This window comes from Eurosta solidaginis, chromosome 2, assembly GCF_040869045.1.
Source record: "Eurosta solidaginis isolate ZX-2024a chromosome 2, ASM4086904v1, whole genome shotgun sequence".
In the NCBI taxonomy this organism is placed as follows: Eukaryota; Metazoa; Arthropoda; class Insecta; order Diptera; family Tephritidae; genus Eurosta; species Eurosta solidaginis.
The window spans coordinates 93,301,903-93,322,567 of NC_090320.1; the positions used below are offsets into that span (position 1 = coordinate 93,301,903).

General features: G+C 39.9%; 1 protein-coding gene across 3 annotated transcripts in view; it reads left to right on the forward strand.

Moving 5' to 3' along the window:
* Positions 1–1,489: 1,489 nt before the first annotated feature.
* Positions 1,490–20,665, forward strand: part of swm (Zinc finger protein swm) — a 192,681-nt gene continuing 173,505 nt past the window's right edge. Inside the window, exons 1-4 of one of the 3 annotated variants that reach the window (XM_067765997.1) lie at positions 1,490–1,595; positions 1,955–2,144; positions 2,205–2,571; positions 2,634–5,102. In XM_067765997.1, the coding sequence (XP_067622098.1) occupies positions 2,086–2,144; positions 2,205–2,571; positions 2,634–5,102 (2,895 nt within the window). In that variant the 5' untranslated portion in view covers positions 1,490–1,595; positions 1,955–2,085. The other 2 variants (XM_067765996.1, XM_067765995.1) reach the window with 2 other exon arrangements.

A 20,665-nucleotide genomic window follows, 5' to 3' on the forward strand; every position in this document is an offset into this window, starting at 1 on the left:
AAGAAGGAAAGTATCGAGCAGTTGCTAAAAATCCATGGTTCAACTATACATGGTTGGCTCATCTGTAAAGCAACAAAATATGTCTGTTAAAATTGTCAATATCTGCTTGCATGTCTCGCAATACCAGATCAATATTATGTATGTATGTAATACACTCTTCGCAAATAAAATTCACCATTGGATGTGTTCCTATTACAGTAGCTTTATAGCTATCCAAGCCGGAACATTTTGCTGCCGAGTGGTATACTTTCGCACACACACCCACACATCTAATTCCCGTCTCCCCGCGAATTGCAAGTTTGCACTTGTCACACTTATTTTCGCTTTCAGACATATTGCCTTTGCTATCGTTTTCACTATGCCGTTTTCGTTTTGTGTTAATTTGTAATTATATATGCATATGTATGCGTTTCTATTCGCTAGACTTGAGTCACTTTCTCACCGGTATAAAATTATTAAATATTTATATGGTATTTCACTAGGTTTTGAAACGTTATTGATATTCGATTTTGTTAAATTAAAAGTGAACTGATCTTCTTACAGAGTCTCTATCTCACATATTTGTCACTTTTAATAATTATTCAAAGGGTTTCACCATTTTTGCAAACAAAATTCAGCGAGCGATCTTAAACACGTCCTTTCCTCTCGACTTCTCGCTTCATCATCAATGATGACTAAGTGTGTTATCTTATCTATCAACTGCCTGACAGGCTGTTCAATATGGCTACTTTTCAGCGTTTTGACAGGGTGTTCAATATGGCGGCGCCTATCTTCAGCGGGCGATAGAAAGAGAGACAGAATGAGACAGCGATAGTCAAATACAAATCAGGTGATCCAATCACTTTGGAATTTTGACGTTTATGCAGAAGATATCACACTTAAGGCTCCATTACTCATACTTAGCATAGACTTGACTTGGCTTGCGAACTGTCACTTACAGTTCTGTTAAATTAACATTGCATGTTACTGATTACTCAAAATTTAACTTGACTTAGAAGTCTGTTGAATTTTGATTTTCTATGTAAGTTCTAAGTGACGTTTACATTTTGAGATGCCATTTGTTTGTTTCCATTTCATTTTGACATTTTGTCATACAAATTGACATTTATTTAGAAATAAATTTCAACGCTGATTATGATGCCAGATTTTATGCGCCAAGTGGAGTATAATCGTGGCTAAGTTGCCAAGTTTACGCCAAGTCAAGTCAAGTCTATGCTAAGTATCAGTAATGGGGGCTTTAGTCATTATTCAGAATGATCCCTTCGACCATGCAATGAATAGATAAAATCAGCTGATGAGATGAGCCAACCTGTATAATTGAACCATGTAAAAATCGTTATATTTAGCTCTAATTTACAAATCACTCTCGAAGATTGTGCATGGCGCATGTAGACATTAGATCAACTGTTTTTTATGGGCAATTCGGCGTCATTTTCCTTTAGCGTCTTTTTTCTTTCTTTCATTCGCTCAATCAATCAACTGTGACGTAGCTGCGCAGAACGAAGCAATTTTGAACTCGTGAATGTGCAATCTGTTGACTTGATTTGTGGGTCTAGTCATTGATGGCTCTATTAGTTACAAAATTCGTTGGCATAGTAAGTGCAAAACGAGGTTAAGTATAATTTGAGTAACATTAATTTAGATGAGTCGCACACTTATAATAAGTATTAGTAGGTGTTCGTCATATTTCATGAAAAGGCTTGTAAAATATGTTCTTTGTTAGTGTTTAGGTAAAGTCCACAAATTTGCATTCGCTAACAAAGAGACTTTATTTATTATGTACCCAAATGGACTGTCTCCCTGTATAACGAGTGACTGAATTTAAAGTATACATGCCACTGAGAAAGTTTGTATAGAATAATTTCTATCTTTTATTCATAATGGATGTTTGCCTTATTGTGGATGGATTGTTTTTCATTCATTTTATAATTCGATTTGAATTCTCTTTTTTCAGATATACTAAATACAAAGACTTGGGAATACATTTTACGGATATAAATTGATCTGTGCACTACAAAAAGCAAAAATAAATCGAGTATCTAAAAAACCCTATTAATACGATCTAACTTCGGTTGAAAATAAAAAATGCAAATTAAAAACCCAGAGGCATTGAAAAGCTGGCTTGTAGTAGTGTTGGAGCCCCTGTAAGCAGTGATATATTATGTAAAGTGATGCATTTAAATTTCTTTTTTAACTCGTTCCAGATGCGATGCTGACTCCTCTGCTTTAGCGCGTTATGTTTTGGCTTTGCTAAAAAAGGATAAACCAGAAAAAGAATTGAAAAAATTGATGAAAGAACAGCTTGATGTATTCCTAGCTGAAGAAACGAAACCATTCGTTGAGAGGTTATTCGGTGCCATTAACTCTGAGGACTATTTTTCTACCATGTTGCTTCCTGACAACAAACTGGAAGATGACCCTATTTCGGCTGCAGAATGCTCTTTAGACAGAGTTCAAATGAATGAGATTTCACAGGAAGGAGGAAATGAGAATTTACTGCCGTCAAAGCCTATAGATATCATGCCACCTGTCGTTGGTACTGAACAAATTCAAACCCCACCCATTGATGAAGTAAGTCTTATAAGTTGTCAACATTTTTCTTAGTAGCCAATTAATTTCTTATAACATTTTAGAATGTCGACAAAGAATTGCTAATTAGCGGTATTGCCGATAATCAAAAATCAAACATTACAACCCAAATTTCTTCCAACACAGCAATAATTAAAACTGAAACCACTTCGATAATAGCTCATACATATACTAGCACATATGCCCATCATATGTGTAGTTTAAGTCCTCCAATAAGAGAAAATGCGGACAAAGAGAACCAACCACGAGAAAATCGACGTCGTCGTTCCTCTCTTCATTCTCGCTCGCGAACAAGGTCCCGATCAAAATCCAATGAAAGGCTATCTCGACGATCTCGGTCCCGCGATCGCCGAATAAATGAGCGTGAAAAAATTCAACGGCAATTCCGTAACAAATCTCCTCCCACCACAGATTTGCGTCACGTTGGAGGTTATGAAAGGCGTCGTGGCGGCAGTGGTAATGAACGTAAACGTGCTATTAACAGTAATAATATGACTGGTGCAGGCGAACGTTCTCCTCGATTTAGTGGAAATGCTGGAGAAGGAAGCACTCGTAAAAAACGTCAAATTGGTTCAAATTCACGAAGTCGATCTTCTTCCTTGGAGCGTAGAATTAAAGGGTCCCCAAATACTTCCCGCAGTGCTCGTACTTCGCCCGATCGCCATAATCATCACTGTCATGATCAACATGAAACAGAAAAGCGTCAAAGATGTCGAGATTTTGATGAAAAGGGGTATTGTGTTCGCGGAGAGACGTGCCCTTGGGATCACGGAATTAATCCTGTAGTATTTGAAGATATCAACAATTCCGCTTTAATTGGTATGTCACTTCCGGAATATAATCCAGACTCTCCTGATTTGTGGATGAGATCGAGCTCTGGAGCAATGGTCAGTGTTTCTCCTACTTCACTTATAACTAGTACATCAGGCATAGTTAGAGATGTTAATGCTCCAGGTATAAATCCATTCACCGGTGTCGCGAGAGGAAGTGGAATATTACCTATGACTGGAGTTTCTACTTCGGTAGCGTTTCCCCAAGTAGGGCCTGCATCGAATAAATTAGGCAACAATGGAACTCTGTTAACAGCAGCCTATACTCGCAGCACCAATACAGGCCCTGATTTCAGAGTAGCTGCACCTATGCTATCCTTTCCTTTCAATGCAACATCAGTAACAGCTCCACTTCAGCGGGAACTTATCCCCATACCAGTGGTTGATCCAAGTAATCAAGTCTCTGGAGGCGATATAAATCAAGTAGCCTCAGGTAAACGGCGCTTTGATTTGGAAGACTCTGTAGCAATTGCTGAGGCTCCCACAAAACGTAAACTCCCTATTAATAGCCGCCTAGGACCACGTTTACCTAATATTCAGAACAACTGCTCCTTGGAGCTACGAAAAATTCCCCGTGGTTTGAATACAATCGCTCATCTTAACAATCACTTTGCAAAATTTGGTAAAATTGTAAATATACAGATATCTTATGACGGTGATCCCGAAGCGGCTATTGTAACATTTTCCACCCATGCAGAAGCAAATGTTGCTTACCGCAGTACCGAGGCTGTGCTTAACAATCGCTTCATAAAAGTGTTCTGGCATAATCAAGACAGCGTTGCATTAATTAATGACAATTCGCCTATTTCTTTAGGAGGACTTCGAAAAAATAGTCAGTATCATTTAAATAATATACCAGCTGTACCCACACCGACATCAGATTCAGCTAAAATTTCAAATGAAGTCCCCTCAAAGCATTGTAAGAGCTCATCGGGAAATACAGCGAACGGGTCAACTACGAATGAATCTTCAAACCCAACGAATATTACAACGCTCGTAGCAGCAGCACATGTGCCGCCAACATCATTGCGGCTGAAAAATAATGTATCTCGAAGCGCTTCAAATGCCATTATACGGAAAAAACAAGAAGAGCAAGCAAAAGCTGTTGTTCAGCTGGCAAATGGACTTCGAAAACGAAAACAGGAACTATTACAAAGTTATGTAAAACAAATGAAATCGGCATTAGAGCTGGTAGAACGTTGTGATCAAAATGATCCACAGCGCACAAAGACTCTGGACACCATTAAAGTTTTGCAAGAAACTATTGATAAATTACGTAAAGAGATAGCTGCAGAACAAGAGCAAATACAAGCACACATACAAACCCAACAGCCACCCCACGCGAAAAAGACGAAAGAACAGCAGAAGAAAGAGTTACTTGACATTGAATTAGAGTTAATTGCTCAACAACAAGAAGGCAATGATACAACTGTCATTCAGAGGCGTCTTGAAGATTTACAACGCAGTCTTGGAATAGTTCCTGGAAGTGGCTCTGTAGGTATTATACCTACACAATCACCACTAACTAGCGGAAAAGCGCCGTACTTTCCTACTAGTAAAACAATTCCTCGAAAGCGCTCATCATATCCAGAAGGATCCACTCGCGTTGATCGCAGACCGAAATCAATAGTGGTCACTGGATTTACTTGTGAAGAGTCCGAATTTGTTCTCGGCCACTTTAAGGTACGTTAATTTGAAATATTGTAAAAATTTTGAGATTAAAATCGCATATTGAATTAAAAATGAAGTTTAGGAAGGAAATCAGTGTCCATTCATCACTCATCCACCAATTTTATTTGTTAGACTTTCAACTTAATAAAAAAAAAAAAAAACAAATACAAGACGCGAAAACCTCCAAAAAGATTTCGCTTCCAATTCGTGTCGTGTTCCTATTAATTTTTTCTAAAAATCACTATTCTTTCCGGCAGTTTAACCCGGGACCCTCGGTGTGGTAGGCAGAGCACGCTGCCATCACACCATCGCGGCCGCCTTTCAACTTTTGGATGTTGTTGTTATGTTAATAGTGCTTCGCCCCATTTAATGGGCGCGACCACTCACATATTTATTGATGTATTTAGATCTAGTAACAAAACGATTAGTGCAGGTACTTATGGTTATATTACAGAAACCAGCTTAAGTTAAGCTTTGGAATACTTTAACAAAGATAATTGATATTGGTACACGCTTATATTAGCTTCACGTGTATATGCTTGTTTGTAACTGTCTAGGCTAGGCGCGCAACGGAGAGTTAGACCCATCTAGCGGCAATTATTGAAGTGGTTAAATAACTAGCTACAAAACGATTTGTGCTTAATAGCGTGGGCACGAACCTCGTACTATGGTGTTATCAACATCAAATAACTGAAAGTGTATAAATCCATCATAGAGCCGTTTTCATATATTGTCCCACAATATTCTTTATGGCCAATGAAACTCAGGTAGATAAGCTACAAGTTATGCAAAATAAAGCTATGAGAGTTATATTAAACATGAGGTATGATACTCCCATTAATAACATGATAGAAGCACTAAACTGGTTGAGTATAAAACAGCTCATATTCTACCACAGTATGAAATTTGTATTTAATATTAAGCACGGTGAATTACCAACATACCTCAGCGAAAAGCTTATATATGTAAATGATGCACATTCATACGTAATCAGAGAAAACAAAAATTTTAGATTACCTCTTTTCAAAACAGAAGTGGACAAGCAAAATATATTTTATAAGGACCTGAAATATTTCAATGAACTTCCTAATCACATAAAAAGTAGTAATACCTTCAATACTTTTAAAAAAAGTTTATTGGAGCATTGTAAAACTCTTCCAATAAGATACAGTTTTTTTTTCTTTTATTTTTTTACATGATATACCGATACTGGAGCGCGAAAAGGGAATGGTAATATTGGAAGCAGCAAAATACAATGCACCCGGCCGTAAGGAAAAGAAAATCAGTCGCCACCTGTAACTCCAGACAGTTCCAACAACTGATTTCGCTGGAATTCGGTATTTTCAGCCTATATTTACTGTTGCTGATCGGAATCACTCGCATTCAGACAGCATAAATATAACAATAAAATTATATTATGTGTAACCAAAATAAGGTCAAACAAAAGTTGGAGCAGGGGGGATTGGAAACACGTCCTTTTCAACCTCCCATTATATTTTGAGCTGTGCTGATCGGAATCTTCATGCATTCCGACAGCGTCTTTACTAAACAAAGTTGAGGGGTGATTGGGTACACGTTATTTTCAATTTCCAACATCCAAAGACATGTTTAGCTGTGTTGATCGGAGACCAATACATTCCGACAGCTTAAAATACACATATATTTGAAAAATATAAGTTCCAAACTTTGTTGCCTTAAGCTGGGAGCACTGGAGGATTGGAAACGCGTCCTTTCCAACCTTCCTTAAATGACTGGCTCCCAGACTCGTCCTTTTGTCACGCCAGTAAATATGCTGATCGGAATCACATGACATTCCAACAGCATATTCAATAGAAATAAGTGATATAATAATGAATTGTACTTAGTAGTTTAAGTTTTAGGCCTAAACAGCCGTAATAATAAATAAATTAAATTAAATATCTAAGTGGATTGTAGATACGAAAATGGTACCATATTTGCGTGTTTTTTTTAGTTTTTTTATACTATTTAATTTAATTTAATGTATTTATTATTATGGCTGTTTAGGCCTAAAACTTAAATTATAATTGGAGCTTATATTTTTCAATAATAAATGTATTTTAAGCTGTCGGAATGTATTGGTCTCCGATCAACACAGCAAAACAATGCTTTGGATGTTGGATATTGAAAATAACGTGTACCCAATCATCCCACAACTTTGTTTAGTAAAGACGCTGTCGGAATGCAGGAAATTCCGATCAGCACAGCTCAAAATAAATTGGGAGATTGAAAAGGACGTGTTTCCAATCCCCTCTGCTCCAATTTTTTTTTACCTTATTTTCGTTATACATCATATAATATTATTTTTATATTAATGCTGTCGGAATGCAAGTGATTCCGATCAGCAACAGTAAATATAGGCTGAAAATACCCAATTCCTGCGAAATTAGTTGTTGGAACTGTTGTTGTAGCGATAAGGTTGCTCCCCGAAGGCTTTGGGGAGTGTTATCGATGTGATGGTCCTTTGCTGGATACAGATCCGGTACGCTCCGGTACCACAGCACCATTAAGGTGCTATTCCGACCATCTCGGGAACGATTTATGTGGCCACATTAAACCTTCAGGCCATCCCCTCCCTCCCCACCCCCAAGTTCCATGAGGAGCTTGGGGTCGCCAGAGCCTCGTCTCTTAGTGAAACAGGATTCGCCGCGGATAGGTGAGGTTGACAATTGGGTTTGGAGAAGCTATATATTGCGCTGGCAACCTGAAGGGTTACGCTACACACCCCTTGAATCTGGTATTTTAGTCGCCTCATACGACAGGCATACCTACCGTGGGTATATTCTGACCCCCTTACCCGCTGGGGGCTTGTTGGAACTGTCTGGAGTTACGGTGGCGACTATCTTTTCCTTAGGGCCGGGTGCATTGTATTTTGCTGCTACCAATATTACCATTCCCTTTTCGCGCTCCAGTATCGGATATATCATGTAAAAAAATAAAAGAAAAAAAAAAACGAATCTTATTGGAAGGGATTTACAATGCTCCAATTAACCTTTTTTTTAAAGTATTGAAGTTATTACTACTTTTTATGTGATTAGGAAGTTCATTGAAATATTTCAGGCCCTTATAAAATATATTTTGCTTGTCCACTTCTGTTTTGAAAAGAGGTAATCTAAAATTATTGGTTTCTCTGATTACGTATAAATTCGCATCATTTACATATATAAGCTTTTCGCTAAGGTATGTTTGTAATTTACCGTGCTTAATATTAAATTCATACTGTGGTATTGTTATATGTGGTAGTATTATAAGCTGTTTTATACTCAACCAGTTTAGTGCTTCTATCATGTTATTAATGGGAGTATCATACCTCATAATTAATATAAATCTCATCGCTTTATTTTGCATAACTTGTAGCTTATATACCTGTGTTTCATTGGCCATAAAGAATATTGTGGGACAATATATGAAATGCGGCTCTATGATGGATTTATACACTTTCAGTTTGTATTTTCTACTGATAAATTTGCATGACAAAAACCAATTTTCTTGCCTATTTTGGCAACTATGTAATCAATATGATCATTAAATTTTAATTTATTATTAATCTGAACCCCTAAGTACTTGAAAGTTTTAACTTTTAATGTTTGAGTTCATTATTTTTAGCTCGATATTACAAGATTCCTTATTCATCGCTCTAGATATGACCATGAAATGGGTTTTATTAACATTAAGTTTAAGCTTGTTGTTACAAAGCCACCTGTATAGGGAGTTCAAGTCTTCCTGCATTTTGCTCCTAGCTAACATGATACCAATTTCACTTACTGCTAGCAATGCGTCATCCGCAAACCGCCTTATTTTACTATGTTTTAGTGCCGAAGATATATCATTTATATATATGTTAAATAGGCCGTTGCCAAAACCGATCCTTGTGGCAATCCAATTCCTGTCAATACCTCATCTGAGACAACCGACTCAATGGCCGTTTTTTGTCTTCGGTTACCTAAAAAGCTCTGAAACCACTGCAGCTCGTTGCCCCTAATTCCAATTTTTTCTAATTTTTTAATCATTATATTTCTGTCTATAGTTTCAAATGCTCTCTTTAATTCAATAAAAACAGCAAGTATACTTTTCTTTTGATTTAGTTCTTCTTTCCAACTCGATATTACATAATTTAAAGCCGTTTCACAAGAGTGGCCTTCTCTGAAACCGGATTGTTCTTTAATTAGTATTTTATTTATTTCCAAGTTATGAGCTGATTTTTACTATTGTTTCTAGAATTTTTTCGATATTCGGCAACGTGTTAATCGGTCTAAGATATTCTGCCTTTAATGAATTATTTACCTTCTTTATTGGCACTATTGTTGATATTTTCCATGCGTCGGGCACTATGCCCTCTACTAATGATTTATTTATGATATCCGCATAGAAATGTCCCATGTATGACACCGAATCCTTAATTACTCCTTCTGATAGTAAAATTGTTCCTCCCATTTTATTTTTTAAAAATGATTTGGTGCAACTAAATGGATATCAACTTTTCAGGGCTGATAGACGTGGTCATGGTGGTGGTGTTGCTATATATGTCAAAAGTAGTTTATCCTGTAAACTTTGCTGCAGTGCTAGTCCAAGTGATTCTGTCGAATATGTGTTCGTAGACGTGTTCTCTGTAAATAATGAAAGGCTTCTTATCAGCTGTGCATACAGACCTAATCGTGGAGTTGACTTCTCTGGCTTTATTGAATTTCTCGAGCCTCTACTTATAAGCTATGATAATATAATCATCGCTGGGGATTTCAACTCCAATCTTCTTGTCGACTCAACTCTAAACCTAAGTATGGAGTCTCTTGGAATTTTTCCCACCAATTTAACTTCACCTACACACTTTACTGACTAAAATTCTTCTTTGCTGGATTTATTTTTTGTGAATGATCCCCTGAAATTGCTCCACTACGATCAATTGTCGGCATCTTGCTTTTCAAAACACGATCTGATATTTCTTAGTTACAACTTTCAAACGTCACACATCCAATGTTCCTTTACGTATCGTGATTTTAGAAGCATATATTACAGTTCCCTTAATGCAGCGGTGGAGTCGGTCGAATGGAGCTTGATTCGTACGCTAACATCGGTCGATGATCAGGCATCATTCCTACAGAACCATATTATTAGGCTTTTCGACAACCATGTGCCAGTGAAACTCAAGGCTGCTACACACAATAATACCCCTTGGTTTAGTGCCAATCTAAAACACTTAATTAACCAGCGTAACCTTGCTTACTCACGATGCAAAAGATACAAAACCCTGGAAGCTCACAACTGCTTCAAAGCAGCTAGGATCGCTGCAAACAAAGCCATTAGGTCAGCAAAGCAGAAATTTTATAATAAGTTTAGTGCTGCTTTGAGTTCGAAGGAAACCTGGAAGTCGATTAAACATATTCATAAATCAAACATACACATAAATCTGCCAATCCCAACTGACAATATATGTGCTGACAATTATTGTATTCGCGCTAATGTTGATTTTGGTCCTCTTGAGTTTGCTAGTGTCGATGATTGTGATGTCGTTCAAGCCATTCTTTCAGTAAAGTCTAATGCTATGGGGTTCGATGGTATATGTCCGCTTCCCAAGGCAGTCGGTTCTATGTACCGGAGCGACTCGGGATTTTTCCCGACCAAGGACTGTCATTTCAGTGTGACCCCATTTAATTTGTTTCGTCCCTCCCACAAATTGTCATCCTCCCAGCAGCTCCTTGCAGCAGGACTGCTACATATTCTCTTACTCCGGGAAGGTATCGAACCCAATTCGGGTCCGTCTCCTGGCCCCGGTCCTGAGAAATGGTTTTGCTGCATTTGCCAGAAAAGAATCTTTTTAGGACGGTCATACTCTGTTCAGTGTGTCTCGTGCAAGGGATGGTTGCATCGGACAGGTTGTTCTGGGCTTGATCCCAAAACCCGACGTCCACGTAACTTTTATAAATCTTTTGTGGCTCCTTGCTGCTCACGCCCAAGGGCGTCCCGTAGTCTACGCCTAAGCGTATCCCCACTACCTTCCAGCAGCTTCGCTGCTCAGCAAGCCACAACAAGTACCCGCTGCTGCTCGCGCCCCACGGCGCTAACAACTCAAACAGCTGATACCACTCATAACTACTACCTTCGTAGTAGAGCTGGTAGCAATGCTGAGCATTAGCCCCTGCCCCCGTCTTCTCCCCCCCTCTTTTCTGGCAGCAATCGTGCAGGTCAGGGAAACAGACTCTTAGTCCCTGCCTCCGTTTGCACCGTCTGCCAGCACGGAATATATAGGTTTGCGACATCCGCTCAATGCAGCTCCTGCCTTGGGTGGTGCCACTTTCCTAGATGTTCTGGTCTCCGCGACGGCAACCCCTCGACGGGTTTCATCGCGCCATGTTGCCAGGTCGCAAACCCAAATCATCCGGGTACCCCAATGCTTGCCCAAGGGCGCCCAGTCCCAAGGCCACAACAGCAATTGCGTCCTGGCCTTCCACAACCTAGGCGTAGTCACCCCTCACTTACCCCTAGGGTGGCGGCGTCACCCCTCATGCACTTCAGAATTCTGCAGTTCAACTGTAATGGACTAACTGGGAAGATTACGGAGATAGTCGATTTCATGAAGCGGCACAACATCGCATTGCTGCGATTCAAGAGACTAAACTCACAGCATGATCTGCATTGCAGACCTGCTCTGGTTATAATGTCCACAGGAAAGACCGCGAGAGCGGAAATGGAGGCGGCCTCGCGTTTATTATACACCACTCTGTGCAATATCATATGTATGATCCTGGCATCGACCGCAGTGACAATGTCTTAGAACGTCAAGGCCTATCTGTCCGGTCAGACGATGCAAATCTAGAAATCATCAACATCTACATCCCTCCTGTCACCTGTTGCCCCAGTGGATACCGCCCTAATATCGAGGCCTTACTCACTGGCAACAATCGCATTATCTTAGGCGATTTCAATGCCCATCACGACCTATGGCATTCAAACTTGCGGGCGGACAGTAGGGGTGAGATGTTGGCGGATCAAATAGACGGAACGACGTTCTGCACAATAAACGGAGACGCCCCCACACGTATGGTAGGAAGCTGTCACGGTTCGCCAGATATATCAATCGTGAGCGCAGAACTCGTAAACTGCGTCAACTGGCAGCCGATGGTAACATTGGCATCCGACCACCTGCCCATACTTATTTCGTTCGAGCGTACCGCCGACTTCATCGTCACCGAAAAACGCACTTTCATAAACTTCAAAAAAGGAAAGTGGGAAGAATATAAATCTGCAACAGACAGCAGCTTTGCTGCCCTTCCTATCCCAACTGATGCCCGCCAAGGGGAGCGTGCCTTCCGTAAGGTCATTGAATCCGCCTCGGCACATTTCATTCCCGCCGGGAGAATTCCCGAAATCCGGCCCCACTTCCCGGCGGAGGCCGCGAGCTTAGCGAGGAAACGCGACCTTATAAGACAGCTTGATCCAGGCGACCCCCAAATAAGGGATATAAACCAACGCATCAGATTGCTTGTGGACGAACACAAGCGGGCGAAATGGGAAGAGCACCTAAGAGGTTGTAACCTCTCTACCGGTTTAGGTAAACTTTGGTCCACCGTAAAGCCCCTATCGAATCCGACTAAGCACTAAGACAAAGTTTCCATCGCCTTTGGCGATAAGGTGCTGTCGGATGCGAAAAAATGCGCGAGCGCTTTCTGCCGACAATATATAATGCATCCTACGGTCGACAAAGATAGACGGAGAGCCAATAGACACGCACATAAACACAAACTCAGCGCGTCACCAATTACCATCACCACTAGAGAGGTTGAGGACGCCATTGGTCGCGCTAAACCATCCAAAGCAGTGGGCCCAGACGGCATAGCCATGCCGATGCTTAAAAACCTAGGGAAAGAGGGTTTCAAATATTTAGCGCATGTCTTCAACCTGTCTCTTTCCACCTTTGTCATACCCGAGAAATGGAAAAAAGGCCAAGGTGGTCCCGCTACTAAAGCCTGGGAAACTAGCTAACGTAGGTGAGTCATATCGTCCGATATCTCTCCTATCGCCAGTGGCAAAGACGCTTGAAGCCATTTTGCTCCCTTATTTCCAAGCACATTTGCAGCTAGCCCCTCATCAGCATGGCTTCAGAAAACTTCATAGCACTACCTCCGCGCTAAATGTCATTAGCACCCAGATAAATTGCGGTTTGAATCAATATCTCCACCATAGAACAGTACTCGTAGCGTTAGACCTATCAAAAGCTTTTGATACGGTCAACCATGGCTCGTTACTGCAAGACCTGGAAGGGTCTACCCTTCCCCCATGTCTTAAAAGGTGGACCGCAAATTATCTGGGTGGTCGGCAGGCATCGGTGCAATTCAGAAACGAAACATCAAAACAAAGGAGAATTAAACAAGGGGTGACACAGGGTGGTGTCCTATCCCCGCTTTTGTTTAATTTCTACATATCTAAGCTACCTTCACCACCGGAAGGAGTCACAATCGTTTCCTACGCCGATGACTGCACAATAATGGCCACAGGCCCAGGCCCAAAGATCGATGATCTATGCAATAAAATAAACGGCTATCTCCCTGATCTCTCCAGTTTTTTCGCCTCGCGAAACCTGGCATTGTCACCGACTAAATCTTCCGCGACCTTATTTACAACATGGACGCCCCAAATGTCGACCATATTGAACATCCACGTCGATGGCACTACGCTACCGACTGTCCTACACCCCAAAATCTTGGGTGTGACGTTTGATCAGGATCTACATTTTGGTGCGCACGCAACCGCAATTGTTCCAAGAATTCAGAGCCGTAATAAAATCCTCAAATCCCTTGCTGGCAGTACCTGGGGAAAAGATAAAGAAACGCTCTTGACCACATACAAAGCAATTAGCCAGCCGATTACGTGCTACGCGTCACCCATATGGTCGCCAAGCCTAAAAACCACCAACTGGAAGAAACTACAGGCCTGCCAAAATACTGCTCTCAGAATCGCCACGGGCTGTCTTCTTATGTCCCCTGAACACCATCTGCATAATGAGGCGAGAATACTCCCCATCAGGGAGAGAAATGAGATTCTGACCAAACAGTTTCTGTTGAATACCCAGAAACCTGGGCATCCCAACAGACATCTGATTGACGAACCAGCACCGCCTAGGGGCCTAAGGAGTCATCTCCGTAAGCATTTTGAGGAAATACGGCACCTGAGAACCCAGCCGTATGAAGCGGAAAAACACAAGCAGGTCCTTGGTGAACTCCATAGACAGGCGTCGGACCTTTATGTCGGGAATTGCCCGGTGAATCCAGTACGTGAAGAAAAATATCCAGAACTCGCAGAAGAGGAACGCATACTCCCCAGGGAAACGCGTGTCACTCTTGCTCAACTTCGTTCTGGATACTGTAACAGGTTAAACTCTTACCTATCCAGAATCAACCCCGACATACAAAATGTATGCCCTGCTTGCAATGTGTCCCCACATGACACCAACCATCTCTTTAATTGTAATGTGGAACCAACGCCTCTAACACCCCTTTCCTTATGGTCCACCCCTGTTGAAACGGCAAGATTCCTTGGACTCCCGTTAGAGGATATTGATGACAATTTGTGATCGGTCGCGGCTATTAGGTGGGGCGAGCATTGCTACAACAACAACAACATGGTAATGTCCGAAATTTTTAAAAATAATTCTTCCTAAAATCCTTCCTCACTTAACCTACTTGGTTAACTCTGTGCTGACGTCCTGTGTATTTCCCAAATATTGAAAAGTTGCTAAGGTAATCCCAATCCCCAAGCAAAACAAGGAGTATAGACCTATAGCTATTCTGCCTTTCCTTTCCAAGGTCGTCGAACGAATTTTACACTGCAGATAAATACTTATGTGCAAGATAATAACCTTCTCACAGATTCCCAGTCTGGATTCAGGTCAAATCGTAGCTGTAAAACGGCGCTCCTATCGGTGATAGAGGATATATGAGAAGAAGTTGACAAAAATTTTACTGCTTTCCTAACTCTTTTCGACCATTCAAAAGCGTTTGACTCGGTCGACCACACCGTTCTCTGCAAGAAGCTGGACAACCTATTTAATTTCTCCAACTGTGCAACAGCCCTCATCAGATCGTATTTGGCTGACCGAACTCAGGCAGTAAGTGTTGATAGCAGAAAGTCTGACTTCGTCAGTGTTTTAAGAGGAGTCCCACAAGGCTCAATCCTTGGTCCCCTGTTATTTGTTTTGTATATAAACGATTTGCCTGGTGTTCTCAAGTATTGTAATATTCACATTTATGCTGACGACGTACAATTGTATATGTGCTGTCCTAGTTATCGTACCAGTTCATGTATTAATAACTTAAATTACGATTTATGTCAAATTGGTACGTGGGTTTCTATGAACGGCTTATGTCTTAACCCTAAGAAGTCGAAATGTATAGTCATTCATACTAGATAAAAGTGGAATGGAAAATTTAATTTTTGACAACACTATTATAGAATACGTTGACACGGCAAAAAATCTAGGTATATATTTTAACAAAACCTTGACATGGAAAGATCACATCTTCCGCACAGTGGGAAAAGTGTATGGGATGCTTCGTACACTCTGGCTTACACAATATTTTACTCCGTTACATATTCGTCTACTTATAGCAAAAGCGTACTTAATACCTACGCTGCTTTATGGTTGTGAGGTTTACTCTAATTTTGACTATGTATGTAATAGGAAACTTAATGTTGTTTATAACAACATTGCTAGATACGTCTATGGGTTGAAAACACTTGACCACGTCTCTCATCATGCTTACAGGTTGCTAAACATTTCTTTCGATAACCTTATTAAACTTAAAACGCTCACTACGCTACATAAATTAATATATATGAAGGAACCTGACTATTTGTATCGGAGGCTAAATTTTCTCCAGTCGTCTAGATCTGTTCTCCTTACCCACTTCAGACATCGTATGCTAATATCTGATCGCCAGTTCTTCATTACTTCCATACGTCTTTGGAACTTGCTCCCTTCTAGACTTAGGCTTATAAGCAATGCTCTGCTCTTCAATAAAGAATTAACAAGTTTCTATAATAACCTAGACAATTGAAATACTGATTTCTTCTAAGCAAATGTACTCTATCATTCGTTTATTTTATTTATTTACTATTTATTAAATATATTATTTATTGTAACCTTTTCTTAGCCATAGTCATTAGCTTTAAGTTTCAAGTTTAAATTGTTCTTATTTTATGCCTTTTACCGACTAGCACTGTAAAATAATTTTTGCCAAATTGTTGTGCTGGGATGAATTGCCTAATAAATACAAATACAAATACCCTTTAGCTACAAATATGACATCATCAACCGTAACTTCTTGGAATTTCAGACATGTGCTAAGCGTGTATTGCACACTGTCGCCACTATCAAAAGTTTCGATTTCTCGATTTATGTCAACAATACTATCAATAAAGAAGGAATTCAATGCTTGAGCTATACTTCGGGTGTTTCATATGTTATACCATTTACAATCACTGTCAGGATATTGTCTCGCACCTCAGTTAAGTTTACTGCTTGCTTAAGGTGTTTCCACATTAATTTCCTATCAGAGGAATTTAAGGCGATATTTTTCTCCATATACTTAATCTTTTTAATTTTGATTAGTTTCTTATAATACTTCGCAACCGGATTATATTCTTAAAATTCATCAGAGGATCTGGCTTGTGAGTGTATTTATTTGTATTTGTATTTGTATTGGATTTTTTAATTTGTTAATTTCGGTCAGTTCATGATCGTACCACTTATTTATCAACCTCACTACCCTGTCTTGTTCTGATGTTAATAAACCCATGCAGTGTGATAAGCAGGTATTTATATATTCAACCGAGTCATTGAGATGCATATTTTTTAATACGCTGAAATCATAGTTTCTTAATAAGTAAATGAGGTTATTAGCAGAATAATTCTTCCAACACATTGTGGGTATCATTCTCCGCAGAGGATTTGAATTACACACTTTGAAGGCAAATGAAATCGTTTCGTGATCAGAAATTCAGTGATTTTCAAGATTAGTACAGGACAGTACATCAGCATTTGCATATAATAGATCTATTCTCGTTTGGGACCTCTCAGCAATACTTGTATTGAAATTTACCATTTGCCTCATTGCGCTACGTGAGAATATCTCATTGAGATTAGAACTAGTTGCGGTATTAACATTCATGTTAATGTTAAAATCATCAATTAACAAGGAGTTTGTACCACTCTCCAGTTCCTCAGAAAGTATAGCTTCTAAGTGATTTAAAAATTCGATATCACTAGAGCTTGGAGAATGGTACAACACACCTATTTGCCATTTAATGTCGAACTTTCTTAATTTAATTATAGCACACCAAACATTTAAATCAATAGCTCTATTATACCTGACTTTGTACTGGATACCTTTTTTTAATAGTAAGACTACACCTCCTGTGTGTCTGCTATGAGAATCGCAACGAACCATTGTATAATATCGTTTTGCTTGTTATAAACAATGGATGATTCCTGTGGAAAGTGCAATAAAGGTTTCGGTAGATCTGATTCTATGATTGTCCCATGTGGTGGCTATTGCAAACAGCTCTTCCATCGCGCCTGCTGTGCAGGGCCTATCGCCGAATATGACGTGAACCTGATGAAATCTAACCATAATATTCGGTACCTGTGCCCAGACTGTGCTAACGGGCCTGAAAAACTCTGTAAACTATTTGAGTCTGTGATTGCTACACAAAAAAGTGGGTTAGAAGCACTGATGACTGCCTTTGAAATTAAATTCAAAGATTTGGCCGCGCAAATTGATATTCTGAAAGCTAATATGAACATAGTGCCGTTGCATTACAACAACGAAACCAATAAAAGTAATGTGACTGACAATAATGGTGCAAAAAATAGCAAAAAACACCAAAAAAGAGCAAAACAACACGAAAATAATATTAATACGGCTTTATTAGCCGCAGAAATAAATGCCCCAAAGACAGATGTAGTTAGCTCTCGTACTTTTAGTGCTAAAAGCAATCATAATATTAATTGTGATAGTTGTCGCTCTGCAGATGTCGATTTCTTGGCATTCTCGCCTTTGCCCAGTACCTCACACACTCTCCCTACTCCACATCTGGTTACCACTCCTGCTAACAAACCTGTTAACACCGATCCTAAAATTAATGCTGCTACAAATACAGACAAGACTAATACTGCCGCGATCAGTAGTGCGCTGTCAATTAACCATGCTACTAATACGGTTGAATCTATTTCTGCTGCTCCGTCTGCAGGGCCTGCTGCTGTTTCTACTGACGGCTGCCCTGTCTCTCCGGCTGCGTCCCGACGAATAGACTCTGCAAACATCATTGGCATAACTGCTGCTGGCATTTTGGGCCAAGATCTTAATCATTTGGCCTCCATTTCAACACACAGCCTGCTGTTTTTCAGAATGTTCGAAGAGAAGTGACAGCCGTTCCGCCTCGTAAAGTGATCTTTGTATCAAAGTTGCATGCATCACTATCGGAAGAAGACATTTCTAATTATATCTGCACTAAGCTTCGAGTTGAAAATAGAGGCATCAATGTCTTCAAGTTTACTTTTAAAAATGCAAGAGATATATCTTCCTTCAAAATATCGGTTCCTGATAAATATTTTGATAAGGTACTGGATACTTCCTTTTGGCCGACTCATTCTGTGGTTCATGTATACTCGAAAAAGCATGTCAATACGTCAAAAAACTAAGAGTCCTGTGCTGTGAGAGCAGCACATACCTTGATAGCTGTCTACCGTCCTGTTCAAAAGGTCAAGGAGTTGATAATATTTCCATAAATGGCACCCAAAAGCAATTGAGTGTCTACTTTCAAAATGTCTCCGGAATGCGAACTAAGTCTAACGTAATGTACAATATGAGTTCGCTTGTGGACTATGACGTGTTCGTTCTTATTGAAACCTGGCTAAATCCTGAGTTCCTTGATGCTGAGTTTTTTGACTCTTAATCTGTACACTGTTTATCGCAAGGATCGCGATTTTTCCAAAACTGGACTCTCTAGAGGCGGCGGAGTTTTAATTGCCATACGCCGGCACACCAACTCGTCGCTTGTGGAGCTGAAGGATCAAGACTCGCTTTTGGACCAACTGTGTATCTCAGTTCGCGGCATCTCTGAAATTTTTATCTGTGTGATACATTCCACCGTCTAGTCTAGACTCACTTTATAAGTCTCATATAGATAATATTACTGATTTAGTTCGTTCTTGTGATAGTGGTAACTTTTGCATATTGGGTGACTTTAATTTACCTAATATTGAATGGTCTTACGTCGATAATAACTACTCATTAGTTCCGAACAATGTAAACACCACGTCTGAGATTTACCTTATTGACAGTTTCTCAAGTGTTAGTCTTTCTCAGATTAACGGCTTCACCAATCAACTGTCGAGAATTCTTGATCTTGTCTTTCTTAATGATAATTTTAGCTGTACGGTCACCGAATGCCTGGAACCGTTGTCGTGCTCTGGTTTGCACCACATTCCGCTTATCCTCGAAGTAGAATTCTATAACTTCGAAAGTATTGGAACTCTGAATGAGGATCCTACTTTTTCATTTAGACGTGGAAATTATGACTGTATATATCAGGAAGTTTCTTCCGTTGATTGGGAAGCCCTGTTTTGGGGATGTGATCTTGCTCGATGCTTCAGCTTATTTAAAAACGTTGTAAATCAAATCTGCATAAACAATATACCTCAGAAAATGAAGCGGTGTTACAGAATACCATGGTATACTAGAAAACTAAAGAGGCTTAAGAATCAGAGGAATAGGTTTTACAAAAAGTTCAAGGCCACTAAGCTAATGGCGTATAAAGAAAAATACCTGCGTTATTCCAAATCGTTCAAAGCGTTAGGCAAGAGGCTCCATGGTAACTATGTTCGTAATTTTGAATGCGACATTAAGGAAAACCCTAGGGCATTCTGGACTTTGTAAAATCCAAAAAACGATGCTCAAGTATCCCTGCCTCAGTCATCTATAATTCTGAGCATGCTTCATCAACAGCTGAAGCGGCCAACCTTTTTGCAGCCTTCTTCTGCTCCAATTTCGTGACACCACCGGAAGACCCGCAGGAGTTGCCCACTGTGGTTGACAGTCCCATTAACTTTGGTGCGCTGACTCTATCAATTGAAGATATGGTCGATGGAATCCAGAATATTAAATCATCTACCCATACTGATATTGACGGCTTATCGTCTTATCTTTTGAAAAATTGTTTGGCTCTGGCATTTCCCCTCCTTTTAATTTTCAACAAATCTTTAGAGTGCGGCGAATTTATTGATGCGTGGAAGATAACCTTCATCAGCCCTATTTTCAAGTGTGGTAGCAAGAACAATGTCGCGAATTATAGGCCCATTGCAAAATTATCATCTGTTTCAAAATTATTCGAGTACATTGTGAAACAAAAAATGTACTTTGCTGTTAAACCTCTAATCACTGAAAATCAGCATGGTTTTATGGCCGGTAGATCCACTGTAACAAACCTATCTATCTTCTCTGATTTTTGCATATCTTCTTTTAATGACCGTTGTCAAGTTGATACTGTGTACACCGACTTCTCAA